Genomic DNA, 16,751 nt, shown 5'->3' on the forward strand with positions numbered 1-16,751 from the left:
GTTTGCCCTAGTAGGAAGCCCACCGTGTGCAGTTCATCCTGCACTATCAGCTCAAACATAAATATCACTGTCATGTCTATCTCTTATAAGCCATCCAGTAAAGCAATAAAAGCAATTAAGAATCGCAGAAAAGCACTAAACATAGCACACATTAACATATGTAGCCTGAGAAACAAGGTTCATGAAATTGATAACTTGTTAGTAACAAATAACATTGATATACTGACTATCTCTGAAAGAGATACCTTTGATGATATAGTGGTAGCAATACATGGTTTCAACATCTTCAGAAGAGACAGGAATGTCAATAGTAGAGATGTTGCCGTTTATATTGCAGAAATCTGCTCTAAAGCAGTATCCAGATCCATCAGATGTAGTGATCATAATTTAGTAGCCATATCCAAAGGCTGGGCCTAATATAGAGATCATACAAGAGGTTTTGTAGTAATTCCTATGTTGAAGATGTAAGTGATATTTGCCCGGTCTGTTGTGTGAAATGTAGAGCAACCAAAAGCTACACTTGACACATTTGTGAAATTGCTTATTCCAGTTACTAATAAGCATGCACCCGGTAGGAAAACGACTGTAATTGTGGATTGATGATGAATTGAACAATGAATTGAACAATTGTATGGTTGAGAGTGATGAGGCAAAAGGAATGGCAAATAAGTCTGGCTGCACAGCTGATCGTCAAACGTACTGTAAATTGAGAAATTATGTGACTAAACTTAACAAACAAAAATAAGAAACTGTACTATTAAATAAAGAATGATAGTTAAAAGCTTCGGAGCACCTTAAATTAAATTTGGGGCAAAAAGGCAAACTCAGCTCCATCCTTCGTTGAATCAGATGGTTCATTCATCACAAAACCCCTGATATTGCCAACTACTTTAATGATTTTTTTTATTGGCAAGATTAGCAAATGTAGGCATGACATGACAACAACAAACTCTGAACCTACTCGTCCATTCATAACTGACCAAATTATGAAAGACAAGCATTGTAATTTTGAATTCCATAAAGTGACTGTGGAAGAGTTGAAATAATTATTGTTGTCTATCAACACTGACAAGCCACATGGGTCTGACAACATGCATGGAAAATTACTGAGTATGATAGCAGACTATATTGCCACTCCTATTTGTCATCTCTTCATTCTAAGCCTACAGGAACATATGTGCCCTCGGGCTTGGAGGGAAGCAAAAGTAATTCCGCTACCCAATAGCAAAGGGCCCTTTACTGGCTCAAACAGCCGACCAATCAGCCTGCTACCAACCCATAGTAAACTTTTGGAAAAAGTGCTGCTTCCTTGGCAGCAGCTAATAGGGATCCTGTCATGCCCTGACCTTAGAGATCCTTTTTAGTCAGGGTGTGACTAGGGTGGGCAAATTAGTTTTCCTATTTCTTTGTTTGGCCTGGTATGGTTCCCAATCAGAGGCATCTGTCTATCGTTGTCTCTGATTGGGGATCATACTTAGGCAGCCTTTTTCCCACCTTAGTTTGTGGGATCTTGATTTTGTATAGTTGCTGTGTAGCCTGCAGAACTGTACGGTCGTTTTGTATTTTGTTGTTTTTCGGTGTTCATTTTAATAAAAGTAAGATGTTCCCCTACCACGCTGCACCTTGGTCTCCTCATTCAAACGACGAGCGTAACAGGTCCATAATAAATACAAATGTCTAAGATGTGTACTCTGAGTAACTTTACGTTTTTGACCTCCTCCCAGTTGATGAGGATGGGAGCTGGCCCAGCCTGGTTCCTCCTAAAGTTCACAATCAGCTCATTTGATTTGCTGATGTTGAGGGAGGAGTTGTATACTGGGCACCACACCGTCAGAATGCTTACCTACTCCCTGTCAGCTGTCTCGTCGCTGTTGTTATTCAGGCCTACTACTGTCGTGTCATCAGCGAACTTGATGATGGAGTTGGAACTGTGTGAGGGCATGCAGTCATGGGTATACAGTACAGGAGGGGACTGAGTACGCACCCTTGTGGGGACACTGTGTTGAACATCAGTGTGGAGGAAGGTAATGTTGCCTGTTACCACCTTTACTCCATATACAGAGACGCATACAAAGCTTTCCCTCGCCCTCCATTTGGCAAATCTGACCATAATTCTATCCTCCTGATTCCTGCTTACAAGCAAAAATTAAAGCAGGAAGCACAAGTGAATAGATCAATAAAAAAGTGGTCAGATGAAGCAGATGCTAAGCTACAGGACTGTTTTGCTATCACAGACTGGAATATGTTCTGGGATTCTTCCAATGGCATTGAGGAGTACACAACATCAGTCATTGGCTTCATCAATAAGTGCATCGAAGATGTCGTCCCCACAGTGACCGTACGTACATACCCCAACCAGAAGCCATGGATTACAGGCAACATCCACACTGAGCTAAAGGCTAGAGCTGCCGCTTTCAAGGAGCGGGACTCTAACCCAGAAGCTTATAAGAAGTATTGCTATGCCCTCAGATGAACCATCAAAAGGAAGCACAGCCGAGAGCTGCCCAGTGACACAAGCCTACCAGACGAGCTAAACTACTTCTATGCTCGCTTCAAGGCAAATAACACTGAACATGCATGAGAGCACCAGCTGTTCCTGAAGACTGTGTGATCACGCTCTCCGCAGCCGATGTGATAGCAATTATATTCTGCTATTGTAATTAATGTTCTCTTTTACTTCATTATCCTTCCATTTAGATGTAATAGCAGCCTATTAAAACATATATACCATCAGGATTGGATTCTTTTCAGTATTCACTTCTGCGTAAAGCCTTATTTCATTATGTTTACATTGCATATTCAAAAAAATGAAAATGTATGCACTCACTACTCTGGATAAGAGCGCCTGCTGAAATGACTCAAATCCAGCCTTTGTGTTGTATGCATCTTACAGTCATAATTGCATATCATTGTGTACTATAATATGTTCTCTCTTTTCTACCTATGTAAAACCACTATCTACAGTTACTCATTAGTAAAGCACCCTAAAGATCTCCAGTGTGTTGGTTGATGGTGATGTATGTGACAAGTCAGTCAAGACAGCGTCCATACTGCTCTAGCCGGCAGCTTTGTGGCGATTCAGTATCCAACCCAGCAAACGGGGCGGCAGGGTAGCCTAGTGGTTAGAGCGTTGGACCGAAAGGTTGCAAGTTCAAACCCCCGAGCTGACAAGGTACAAATCTGTCGTTCTGCCCCTGAACAGGCAGTTAAACCCACTGTTCCTAGGCCGTCATTGAAAATAAGAATTTGTTCTTAACTCACTTGCCTATTTAAATAAAGGTTAAAAAAAATTAAAAACTAGTTTGGTCCTCAGAGGGACAGGTTTACACCCTATCCTTTCTTTACAGGCTTCTTCACAGTCATTGTCTTGCATGTCTTAGAAAGGCATGGAAAAATTTGTATAATTATGCGAAAGATTGAAATTCAAATACAGTGTATAATTTAAAGGTGGATGTAGTTACTGTAGAACAAACACAGCAAGATTTTCTGTTGGAAAACTGTGTTACACTGCAATCATGCACAGTTACAAGAGTCAATATTTATCTGGCCAAAGCCCTAACCCAGAAAATAAACACTGTAATTAGGCCTATATAGATTTACATATAGTACCCGTTGTCAAGTAAACATTTCAAACAGTGCCATTGTAATGAGCAGGATATCACACCACATTTTGTCATTATGATTTTGACAAAAAAATACAACATTTTGCATCTCGAACCCAGAAGATTTTAGGAGGAAACGTTGTAACTGTAACTATCAGCTTGAAACAGAGAGATGAAACAGAGAAAGAGAGAGAGTGAGAGAGACAGGGTAAGAGAGCGATAGAGAAGGCGCAGAGAGAGATAGAGAGGATGCAGAGAGAGAGAGCGAGAGAGTGAGAGAGACAGGGTAAGAGAGCGATAGAGAGGGTGCAGAGAGAGATAGAGAGGATGCAGAGAGAGAGAGCGAGAGAGTGAGAGAGACAGGGTAAGAGAGCGATAGAGAGGGCGCAGAGAGAGATAGAGAGGATGCAGAGAGAGAGAGCGAGAGAGTGAGAGAGACAGGGTAAGAGAGCGATAGATAGGGCGCAGAGAGAGATAGAGAGGATGCAGAGAGAGAGAGCGAGAGAGTGAGAGAGACAGGGTAAGAGAGCGATAGAGAGGGCGCAGAGAGAGATAGAGAGGATGCAGAGAGAGAGAGAGAGTGAGAGAGACAGGGTAAGAGAGCGATAGAGAGGGCGCAGAGAGAGATAGATGGTGCAGAGAGAGAGAGAGAGAGAGAGAGAGAGAGAGAGAGAAAAAGAGAAAGAGAGAGATAGAGAGGATGCAGACAGAGAGAGAGAGAGAGATGGTGCAGAGAGAGAGAGAGAGAGAGACTGACTGGGCTCCCAGGGTGGTCCACAGGATGTGGCAAGACGAGAGAGGGGACGGGACAGCAGGGGGTAGGAGGAAGAGGGCGTGGAGGCAGAGGGAAAGAGGGGGAAGAGGGTGAGAGTGGTGACGAGGCAGGAGAAGATGGCAGGAAACACAGAGGGGGATGATGGTGGAGGATGGAGGGGGAAGAAGGAAGGAGGTGGGTAGGTGATCAGATACAAAGATGCTATTTGTCATTACAAACATCATCTGTTTGTGTTCTTCCGGTCATCATCTCTCCCATGATGCTTGTTATCCAATCATGACCACCCACCACAACCATAGCAAACTGTCATCCAATCATGACCACCTACCCACCACAACCACAACCACCCACTATAACCACCCACCATGACCACCCACCACGACCATAACCACCCACCATGACCATAACCACCCACCATGACCACCCATCACGACCATAACCACCCACCATGACCATAACCACCCACCATGACCATAACCACCCACCACGACCATAACCACCCACCATGACCATAAACACCCACCATGACCATAACCACCCACCATGACCATAACCACCCACCACGACCATAACCACCCACCATGACCATAACCACCCACCATGACCATAACCACCCACCACGACCATAACCACCCACCATGATCATAACCACCCACCACGACCATAACCACCCACCATGACCATAACCACCCACCATGACCATAACCACCCACCACGACCATAACCACCCACCATGATCATAACCACCCACCATGACCATAACCACCCACCACGACCATAACCACCCACCATGACCACCCATCACGACCACCCACCAGCATTTACTATATTGGCTAGAACTGTTTGATTAATTTACATTTACATTTAAGTCATTTAGCAGACGCTCTTATCCAGAGCGACTTACAAATTAATGATGAATGAAGGCTTGTGTAGGATAATCAACTGCATTATCTCACCAAGCCGAAGCCTATAGGGCCTATAGAAGCATTAAGTCAAGAGTAGCTGCATTATCTCACCAAGCCGAAGCCTATAGGGCCTATAGAAGCATTAAGTCAAGAGTAGCTGCATTATCTCACCAAGCCGAAGCCTATAGGGCCTATAGAAGCATTAAGTCGAGTAGCTGCATTATCTCACCAAGCCGAAGCCTATAGGGCCTATAGAAGCATTAAGTCAAGAGTAGCTGCATTATCTCACCAAGCCGAAGCCTATAGGGCCTATAGAAGCATTAAGCCGAGTAGTTCAGTGAACTCTTTTAAACTCCATTCCAAACAAGCTGTACAGACCTAATCAAATGCTATTCATTTTTCTTGAGCATATAACATGAACTTTTTTCCTTTGGGAGCCCACAATGATAGGCTCTACATGCTATAGGAGGGGGACTTTAGTGTAAAGCAGAATCATGTTGTAGGCTAAATGTTTTGCTGTATGTTAAGCCTATACTTTGAATATCAGACCATAGATAATCAAGCCATCACGTAGTCAAATCGATTGTGATTTATTATCTCATTGTCTGACGATGTGAAATGTTCATGATATGGTGGATGGATGTTCAACCACGCATGTATAATCGGTTTCGGTTATGTATTATAGACTTTCCTTCAAATGATTGATGACTAACTAGCGTGGATGGACAACGCAAGGTTAACCTTCCACGCACAGGAGAATAGTGGTGGTCAGTTTGGGCTGCCACGTAATCAACGCTCCTATGAGAGGGGGATTGGGGAGCGCGTGTGTTTGTGTGTGTGTGGGGGGGGAGGCACGAGGTTGTGGGATGCAGACTGTAAAGCAACCATTCTGTCTCGAGCTCTCCCAGCATCAGCACCACACGGTTACATGCGCTCTCTGGTTCCAAAGCGGAGAAGAGTGTCGGTGTCAAACCTGCAAGGCGAAATCGATCCGTTCTACAACACAAGGCAACAGGTTTTTCTCGAACTCTAGGACATAAGGGCTGACTTGTCTTTCAAATTCAACGTCGAAAGGGAAGTTGGAAGGCAATTACTGGTGTGAGAACAATCCACAGGTTTGTAGAAAATCGAATGCCATTTTTTTCACCACCAGTCGAGAATATCTCGATATATTTTGTTTTCTAATTTATTATTTCCATTAAAAAAAATTGGTAATATGATTTCCTTTCTCTATTTAAAAATGTAAGACCGGGTATCAGAAATTGTTCATCACAAAAATAGGCTGAGTTGTGGTGACATAATGTAACTATAATACAATTCTTCAAATGGAGAGGCAACGTGTCTGGAGAACAGATGTGATGTGTGCTGCCAACAGGTGTTCTAGGTTAGACTGGCTAGTCTAGTCTAGTCGGCATCATCAAGGCTTCAAACGGGAATTAGGCTACCTGCCTTTTGTTTCTCTATAACGTCTGTCCATAGGCATGCATGTGTAAGCGAATTTTAATACATGTTAAAGGCCCAGTGCAGTCAAAATTCATTTTTCCTATGTTCTGTATCATATTGTACAACATCTGATCAAACTAACACTATAAAAGTGAGAAAACATTTGATCAGTGTTATTTCCAGATAGTTGCTGGTTGAAAATATAATTTCCACAAGACCTTAACATCAACATGGTTTCATAGCATGGTTTCATAGGCAGGAGTTTCGGCTTTCCATGGTGACATCACCATGCGGTAAATTCAAAGATTCAAAGAAAGTTCCACCCCCTCCCCCCCAAGGTACTTAAATGTTACCCAGCAATGATTTGATATTGATATAAAATGACTGCATTTGGTCTTTAAGCCAGACCTGGCTGTCAGAAGAAAGACAGAGGTGGGTGGTGACTAGACCCTAAGCTCCTCCCTCCCTCCCTCCCTCCCTCCCACACCATTACACCACTTGTTACCGAGAAGTTGTTCACAGCACTGAATGCACGTTTTGACATCTCCACGCCTGTTTCTGTTTCATTTGGACAGTCATGGACGCGCTAATGAAGGGGTTCTCAAAAGCCAAGGATGGGGTCGCGGCAGCGGCAGAGAAGACCAAGCAGGGCGTGACTGGGGCGGCAGAGATGACAAAAGGTGGTGTTATCTTTGTCGGTAGGTGTGGACAATAGGAGCTTCACGTGCTGGTTCTTTACTACTTCCTGTTGAATCATTGCTGCAACATTGCATGTTAGAAATTCTGTATGACAATGGTTTTGATCAGCCAACATAAAGTGATAATTGTATTGAATGACGGTGCTTTGTAAGGTCAATAAATGGGATGTTCATTATTTGTCACCTGTCTTTCACCTGTGTTTGTTCTTTTCATAGGCAACAAAACAAAAGATGGAGTCACAACAGGTAGGTTGGATGTTACCATTACCAACATTTAAGCTATTTTATAGAATATAACCTACTGTACACACTTAGTTTAATGCCTGATTTTTACAACACACACACACACACACACACACACACACACACACACACACACACACACACACACACACACACACACACACACAGACACACACACACACACACACACACACACACACACACACACACACACACACACACACACACACACACACACACACACACACTAAACAACTAACAGAAAGCCAGCAGAGATCATATTGTCATGAAAATCAAGGATATGGTTTGTGACACCAATGCCAGCAGAGTAATAATACCAGTGATATCATTCAACTCACCTTAACAGCCTATACACTCCATCTTAGAGTCACTGCTCACAGAATCCATTATGTTCCATTGAATTGAAAGAGACAGCGTATACTCTGTCTTGGAGTCACTGTTCAGCTGTTCACATTTGCCATTGAATTGAAAGATAGGCTGCATGTTGAATGTCCTCAGTACCTGAATTGTCTTATGATTGGAGTGAATGGTGTGTGTGTGTGTGTGCCTGGCTGCGTCCTCCTTTCAGTCATGTCTTGTTGCTGTCATGGCCACCACTCACTGGATTAATCAGGTTTTTGTGGTTATAGCTTTAGGCTAGCCATCCATGCCTAGCCTAGAGCAGAGCAGAGTAGAGGTTACTATGGTTAATATATACAGAGAGAATTTAGTTGCTATACCTTAATATGAGAATGGGAATCCATTATCTAAAGGGGAATACCCATCTATCCTGGTCCCAGATATGTTTGTGCTGTATAGTAAACAATCCAGACCATAGGATTTGGCTTTATCAAACAGATCTGAGACCAGGCTATTGGGTAACCAATAGCTAGACTACTGTATGTCTAGGGGTCTTAGACCTAGCTACCTGGTCTGTAACCTGATTTTTACGATGTGCATTTTGTTATTCTTATCTCTTACTTTTTTGTTGTTGTTATTTTCTTATAACTTCATTGTCGGTTAAGGTCTTTTAAGTACGCATTTCTCTTTAATGTCTACACCTGTGACAAATCAAATTTGATTTGAATCTATGTGAGAAATGAGCGTATGCCTCTAGGTGTTGAATGTACATGTGACAAGGGAGTCAGCAACCTTGATCCAAGGCCAGCTCTCTCCAGACCAGGTAGATGATTATTTATTCAAATAGTGACAAAACATAAATATGTGACCGACCGCCTTGATTCTATCTTATGTAGCAAAATTTGAAATTATGTTTTTTTCATTGGATAAAAGCAGAGACACGGAGCTATAAAATGGTATATCAAGCACAGCATTTGTAGGAACAATGGGAAAGTAATCCTGCTTTGAATGTTGATAAACTTGTAACTCCACTTTTGAGAAAATGGCCTTTAAATGTTTTGGTACACCTACTGGAGAGCTCTTCTTTGTCTACACCCAATCAGCATTGTTCACACGCTCTTAAGCCAGCCCCACCCATCTCTTTAAGGATTCACATGTGAGGCCATGTGCTAAACAGTGAGTAGTGTAGTAAAGATTAAGACTATGTGGTAAAAGTAGTAGCCTACAATAAGGAAAAGAATCCAGGTAAACAGAAAGTGTCCATATAAAAAATATTTTATAAATATTAGATCACACACTTGTCTAAATGATTGGGTCATGTGAAATAAATGCTATAAGTGTATGGGTCTCTACAGAAGGTGTAAACGGTACAGGGAAATGGTTACTTGCATTGTAGCAATATCAAAAATAGATAGTGTCAATATAAAGGAAAAATTAACAAGTGTCAATGCCAGTAGAAAAAGAACAAAATCATATACAGTATGTATAAGATCAATATCACTAACCATATCAGTGATAGATGAGGTAGTTATATGCATACGATCAGGGGTAAAGTGGCTGAGCAGCAGGATAAAAAAAATAATAGTAGCAGCAACGTACAATTCCAGTCAAAAGTTTGGACACACCTACTCATTCAAGGATCTTTCTTTATTTTTACTATTTTCTACAGAATAATAGTAGTAGAATAATAGTGAAGACATCAAAACTATGGAAATAACACATATGGAATCATGTAGTAACCAAAAAAAAGTGTTAAACAAATTAAAATATATTTTTTATTTAAGATTCTTCAAAGTAGCCACCTTGCCTTGATGACAGCTTTCCACACTCTTGGAATTCTCTCTTTGACAGGTACTGTATAGTGTGTGTGTTGGAGAGAGTCATGTGACTAGCGGCACTGCAGATAGTGCTGATGACTGGGAACTCACCCCAGCGATGAACTGGTCCGTCCGAAACACATATGAACAAGGGAATCTATGTTCGGGGAGCCTGTTTCTGTCCTGCCCTTTAGTTTGGTGCAGGGTATGTGATGTCCATAGCCTCTTCGTCGCAAAATTCCCTGATCTTGTCAAAAAGATGCGTTTGTCTAGCTGTGTCCAGGTGATGCTTGTACAGGCAGACCATCTATGGGGCGAAGGATGTCAGCATTGCGCAGCAGCTGAAACCTGGTCCCGACTGAGTCTGAACGCTACTTGGAGACAACGACACCAGGCTCCAGAGCATCAAAGCTGTAAAACAGGAAATAACTAACAAAAATTGAGAAGACATAACAACCTTCCACAATATCAATTCACCTCCCAAGTTTAGATAAGAAGAATAACCTCATACAATGCAATGAAAATTATGTTCACCTGAAGTGCTGGTACTGCTTGATCTGTGGCAGCGGCCTGAAGTACAAAGTCAGCTGTTGTTGTCAGCCATATCTTTCCACCAGCACCGTACCATCCTCCAGTCCAACCAGCTGTGGGATGTTGACCCCTGTCACAGTGCTGTCCTTCACAACACCAGCAATCTCAGGCAGTGTTCACTCTGGTCTTTCTGAAGTGCTGCTTGATGAGGCCGAAGCACCAGTCAGGGGTAAACGTGGTGTGGCCTTTGATCAGGAAGTGAAGGTCCAGACTGGTGGAGCTTGTGCATGGTCCGCCAGGCACAATACCAGAGCACAAACGGGTTATTGTTTTGGCCACTGCAATTATCACAATTCAGGTCGACACGTGTTTCCCCAACTCCCTAGTTGATGACTGCGCTGCTGCCTTTGCTGGATGACGCCTTCATCAACCAAGTAGTTGACTTGTTGTGGTATTCCTTCACAGCAGACACCAAACAAGACACACTTGCGAGGAGTTAAAAAGTAGATGGGACCTGGCTACATAGGTTCAGAAGGATAGTAGATGGGACCTGGCTGCATAGGGTCAGAAGGATAGTAGATGGGACCTGGCTACATAGGGTCAGGAGGATAGTAGATGGGACCTGGCTACATAGGGTCAGAAGGATAGTAGATGGGACCTGGCTGCATAGGGTCAGAAGGATAGTAGATGGGACCTGGCTACATAGGGTCAGAAGGATAGTAGATGGGACCTTGGTCAGAAGGATAGTAGATGGGACCTGGCTACATAGGGTCAGAAGGATAGTAGATGGGACCTGGCTACATAGGGTCAGAAGGATAGTAGATGGGACCTGGCTACATAGGGTCAGAAGGATAGTAGATGGGACCTGGCTACATAGGGTCAGAAGGATAGTAGATGGGACCTGGGTCAGAAGGATAGTAGATGGGACCTGGCTACATAGGATCAGAAGGATAGTAGATGGGACCTGGCTACATAGGGTCAGAAGGATAGTTAATGGGACCTGGCTACATAGGGTCAGAAGGATAGTAGATGGGACCTGGCTGCATAGGGTCAGAAGGATAGTAGATGGGACCTGGGTCAGAAGGATATTAGATGGGACCTGGGTCAGAAGGATAGTAGATGGGACCTGGCTACATAGGGTCAGAAGGATAGTAGATGGGACCTGGCTGCATATGGTCAGAAGGATAGTAGATGGGACCTGGCTACATAGGGTCAGAAGGATAGTAGATGGGACCTGGCTGCATAGGGTCAGAAGGATAGTAGATGGGACCTGGCTACATAGGGTCAGAAGGATAGTAGATGGGACCTGGGTCAGAAGGATAGTAGATGGGACCTGCCTGGGTCAGAAGGATAGTAGATGGGACCTGGCTACATAGGGTCAGAAGGATAGTGCACCTGCAAACAACAAAAGAACATTTCCGCTCAAACGCCTCTCCTATGAAGTCATGACTTGCGACATATGGCTAGTTTCCTGAAACGAGTCACATATGTTCAATATATATATATTTTTAAACACAGGCATGCCCAAAATAAAGACTCAAAAACAAAGGAAAGGCCTCATGGCCACCAAACAAACCCAGCGGCCTCACGGCTCTGCCAGCTGGGACACTGACTGACCATCACCTTAAATGGTATCACCTTATGTGCTTATCAAGGCTTAGTTCAGCACCTAGACCCTGTTGGTGCTGCCACCTGGGGGTGGCGTGTGGAAGTGTATCCTGGTAGTGTGTGTCTCTTTCGCTCTCTCTCTCTCTCTCTCTCTCTCTCTCTCTCTCTCTCTCTTTCTCTCTCTCTCTTCCTCCTCTCTCTCTCCCTATTCCCCCTCCTCTCTCTCTCTCTCTCTCTCTCTCTTCCTCCTCTCTCTCTCCCTATTCCCCCTCCTCCTCCTCTCTCTCTTCCTCCTCTCTCTCTCTCTCTCTCTCTCACTCTCTCCTCTCTCTCACTCTCTCCACAGTTGCAGGTAAAACGGTGTCTGGGGTGTCCCAGGTGGGCGGTGCCATGGTGACAGGTGTCACAGCAGTGTGCAACAAGACTGTGGAGGGGGCGGGGAATATCGCTGCTGCGACCGGATTGGTCAAGAAAGACCCAGCCAAACAGGTGAGAATGATACCTGAGAGCGTTGCCTTTCTTTCCCTCAGGCACACACTTTCCACCTCTCTCTCTCTCGTCCTTCACAACAACCTATTCAATTGAGATGAATGACAAAACAGGTGGCTTACTTTTTCTTCTTCAGCACAAATGTGTTTTCAGGGGGAACTTCTTTTCTATCTCAGCTACGGTCTCTGTCTCACCATCACATTAGCAGTGAATTGTTTGTTGTTCTCTGTAGATAAACTTTCTCATAAGGAGAAAGTATCGGTGTGTAATTTATGGTTGTCTGACTGAATACATGTTTGTCAGGGAATAAACTTTAACATCACATGCTAGGAGAGAAAACAGAGGCGACCATTGCTATTCGTTTTTTGTACTGAAACTTCATCAGAACGGACCTGTTGCGTTTCAATGCTGTCCTCCATTTTCAATGAAACATTTTCGATCCATTTTATATGACAGCTATTCACTGGCTGCTCCTGTCTGTGTCAAAATGGACCCTGACCTTCAGTCCTCTACAGCTAGCTTCTTCTTCTCCTCTTATAGTCTCTGACATTCTTAGTTCTCAGTCATAAAAAAACAGAATGGATTCTCCATCGTCTGTTTGAAAGTCTGTTTTGATAAAGGAAGGCAGAGAGAGAGAGAGAGACAGAGAGAGAGAGAGGTGAGGTCCAATATCCTGAAAGACTGAGACAATTTGCAGCCCTGACGGTCTCTGAAGATGAAAAATGATTGTCTCTCTTTCAAAACAAAACCCAACAGAGTCTCGGATAGATAAAAGGAAAGCCTTGTGGTCGTAGTGATGATTCATCTTCAAACCAACAGCAGAGCAACAGGGTTTCTTCAGGCTGCTCTTACATGTTCTCTCAGTTAAAGGGACAATGTGCAATATTTACTGCTGTTCAATGGTCAATTCAATTAATAACAAACACCCATTGGTTATTGAAGGGATATAACTTGCCTAATGAGCTGAGTACAAGTCAACTCCATCTATGCATTTGAGAATGGTTACATACTCCAGACCCATCCCTCAGCTTAATAGCAAAACAGCTGGAGGGGCTGTCAATTGTAAACAACAAAAACAAATGACAGATTGTGGCTTTAACCGTGTTAATCTGCCAGGTGAATTAGCCACCCAAAGCATACAGCTGATGTCTCTGGTACTCAACGATCACTGCATTCATTATCTGTAAATTGCCCTTATTCACACACACACACACACACACACACACACACACACACACACACACACACACACACATTTCCTGTACAGTGGCCTTATCGTAAAAACAAATAAACAACATCAATCAGAGAGAAAACCTCACTAATTAGAAAGAAAATGTTTAGCTCCCTTCCTCCTTTGTTTATGACTAGAGGGGTTACATGACACAGACACTCACAGATTAATTTAGTGTTTAGTGGGACATCATTCTAGAGGATTACACAATTATCCTGTGATTATGCTACCGAGAGGAAATGATAAACAAAATCTGGGCCTGAAAATCAAGGACTTCATAACGATAATTTCCTGACACACACGCGCACGCGCACCTACACACACACACACACACACACACACACACACACACACACACACACACACACACACACAAATGCCACTGATGAATAACATAAAGTAGTGAAATGTAAATAAATAACTATTTGGGTGTGGACAGTAAACAACTCCCTGTAACCACTCTGGTCATCAGCAGTTGAATAATGTCCTCAGCATTATACAGTGCGTTCGGAAAGTATTCTGACACCTCAGCATTATACAGTGCGTTCGGAGAGTATTCTGACACCTCAGCATTATACAGTGCGTTCGGAAAGTATTCTGACACCTCAGCATTATACAGTGCGTTCAGAAAGTATTCTGACACCTCAGCATTATACAGTGCGTTCGGAAAGTATTCTGACACCTCAGCATTATACAGTGCGTTCGGAGAGTATTCTGACACCTCAGCATTATACAGTGCGTTCGGAAAGTATTCTGACACCTCAGCATTATACAGTGCGTTCGGAAAGTATTCTGACACCTCAGCATTATACAGTGCGTTCAGAAAGTATTCTGACACCTCAGCATTATACAGTGCGTTCAGAAAGTATTCTGACACCTCAGCATTATACAGTGCGTTATTCTGACACCTCAGCATTATACAGTGAGAAAGTATTCTGACACCTCAGCATTATACAGTGCGTTCGGAAAGTATTCTGACACCTCAGCATTATACAGTGCGTTCGGAAAGTATTCTGACACCTCAGCATTATACAGTGCGTTCGGAAAGTATTCTGACACCTCAGCATTATACAGTGCGTTCAGAAAGTATTCTGACACCTCAGCATTATACAGTGCGTTCAGAAAGTATTCTGACACCTCAGCATTATACAGTGCGTTCAGAAAGTATTCTGACACCTCAGCATTATACAGTGCGTTCAGAAAGTATTCTGACACCTCAGCATTATACAGTGCGTTCAGAAAGTATTCTGACACCTCAGCATTATACAGTGCGTTCGGAAAGTATTCTGACACCTCAGCATTATACAGTGCGTTCAGAAAGTATTCTGACACCTCAGCATTATACAGTGCGTTCGGAAAGTATTCTGACACCTCAGCATTATACAGTGCGTTCAGAAAGTATTCTGACACCTCAGCATTATACAGTGCGTTCGGAAAGTATTCTGACACCTCAGCATTATACAGTGCGTTCAGAAAGTATTCTGACACCTCAGCATTATACAGTGCGTTCGGAAAGTATTCTGACACCTCAGCATTATACAGTGCGTTCAGAAAGTATTCTGACACCTCAGCATTATACAGTGCGTTCGGAAAGTATTCTGACACCTCAGCATTATACAGTGCGTTCAGAAAGTATTCTGACACCTCAGCATTATACAGTGCGTTCGGAAAGTATTCTGACACCTCAGCATTATACAGTGCGTTCAGAAAGTATTCTGACACCTCAGCATTATACAGTGCGTTCGGAGAGTATTCTGACACCTCAGCATTATACAGTGCGTTCGGAAAGTATTCTGACCCCACATTTTGTTACGTCCATTTGATTTGTTTTCAAAGAGGTTTGATTGTGGTATTTCCTGTGGCCACCTAGCTCTTTATCTCCAAACCCTGTGTAACGCTTTATCATGTCCTCCGTGTAACGCCTAATTGTGTCCTCTGGGTGTTAAAGTGAAAACACAGAGACTGCTTCCCTAATTCTCTACATGGGCTCTGGTCAAAAGTAGTGCACTATGGGCCCTTGTCAAAAGTAGTGCACTATGGGCCCTGGTCAAAAGTAGTGCACTATGTAGGGAATAGAGTGCCATTTGGGGCAAAGTCAGAGACTGTGCACAGAATTGGATTGATCTCATTTGGAGGTAGCCTTAGTGCCTGTCTGTTCCCTGCTTGTGTTCTGAGCGCCAGTCATTACAGTGCCATTGCTATCGATCAAATTAAAAAGGTCCAATCGACCGACCGACCCCATGTTAGAGCCCATCAAAGGGGCTTCTCTGCCTAGGGGTCTCCGACCCAGGCTCCATCTCTCGTTACCGTTAGTTATCCCTCTATCTATCTGTCTCTCTCATCCCTCCTTCCTAAAGCAAGCAAGGGAACAGCAGGCGAGGGAGCTGAGTGATCCACTTTCATGTGGTTGTCCACAGCAGCCAGCCACCAGCCATCAATTAGACAGTGTGAGAGATGGGCTGTCTGACGACGAAGGAGGAAGAGTGAGGATGTTACTTGTTTGTTTGTGTGCTGGATAGAACACACACACACCGGGGTTTCCATTAGCTGGTAATAGCCGGCTTTTGTCTGATTAAAAAATAGAAAAGCTGATAAATAAAATTGTCCGGGAAGAGAAGAAAAAACACGATTGTCAAGTAAAGCATTTTAGCCTCTTCATTGATGGAAATACATTTGACTGGCCATGTTTATGGGTCTATAGGTTAATATGAATCATTTATATTTGTATATTCTTTATGTATCTTTGTTAGGTTTATATTGGTTATGTACAGCATGCAGATACAGAGCCTATGAGTGGAAATCTGTCCGAAAGTGCCAGAGCTGCTACTGCAGCATCTTGTGGTGCTTTCAAGACAACTGGGAACTCTGAAAAATACGAGGTCAAATCATGAGGTCAGTGAACTTCAGATCAGAAAGTCGGAGCTCTAGAAAGAGGCCTGTGTTCCCGAGTTGGAATTCCGAGTTTGATGACTGTTAAAAACAATTTTTCCTAGTCGGAGCTCGTATTTTTCCCAGAAATCTTGAACCCACTGAAGTTGAAACTCAGAGA

At 43.3% G+C, this 16,751-nt stretch overlaps 1 protein-coding gene across 3 annotated transcripts in view; it reads left to right on the forward strand.

The window, feature by feature from the left end:
• The first annotated feature begins 6,184 nt into the window (after positions 1–6,184).
• The window catches only part of LOC115106010 (alpha-synuclein-like), a 16,484-nt gene continuing 5,917 nt past the window's right edge, over positions 6,185–16,751 (forward strand). For 2 of the 3 annotated variants that reach the window (XM_029628577.1, XM_065007585.1), the window contains exons 1-3: positions 7,217–7,423; positions 7,640–7,669; positions 12,329–12,471. In XM_029628577.1, coding sequence (XP_029484437.1) covers positions 7,303–7,423; positions 7,640–7,669; positions 12,329–12,471 — 294 coding nt within the window. In that variant the 5' untranslated portion in view covers positions 7,217–7,302. Of the gene's footprint in view, positions 6,398–7,216; positions 7,424–7,639; positions 7,670–12,328; positions 12,472–16,751 lie in introns of those variants that run through there. The other variant, XM_029628576.2, reaches the window with a different exon arrangement.

This window comes from Oncorhynchus nerka, linkage group LG22 (genome assembly GCF_034236695.1).
Source record: "Oncorhynchus nerka isolate Pitt River linkage group LG22, Oner_Uvic_2.0, whole genome shotgun sequence".
Lineage (NCBI taxonomy): Eukaryota > Metazoa > Chordata > Actinopteri > Salmoniformes > Salmonidae > Oncorhynchus > Oncorhynchus nerka.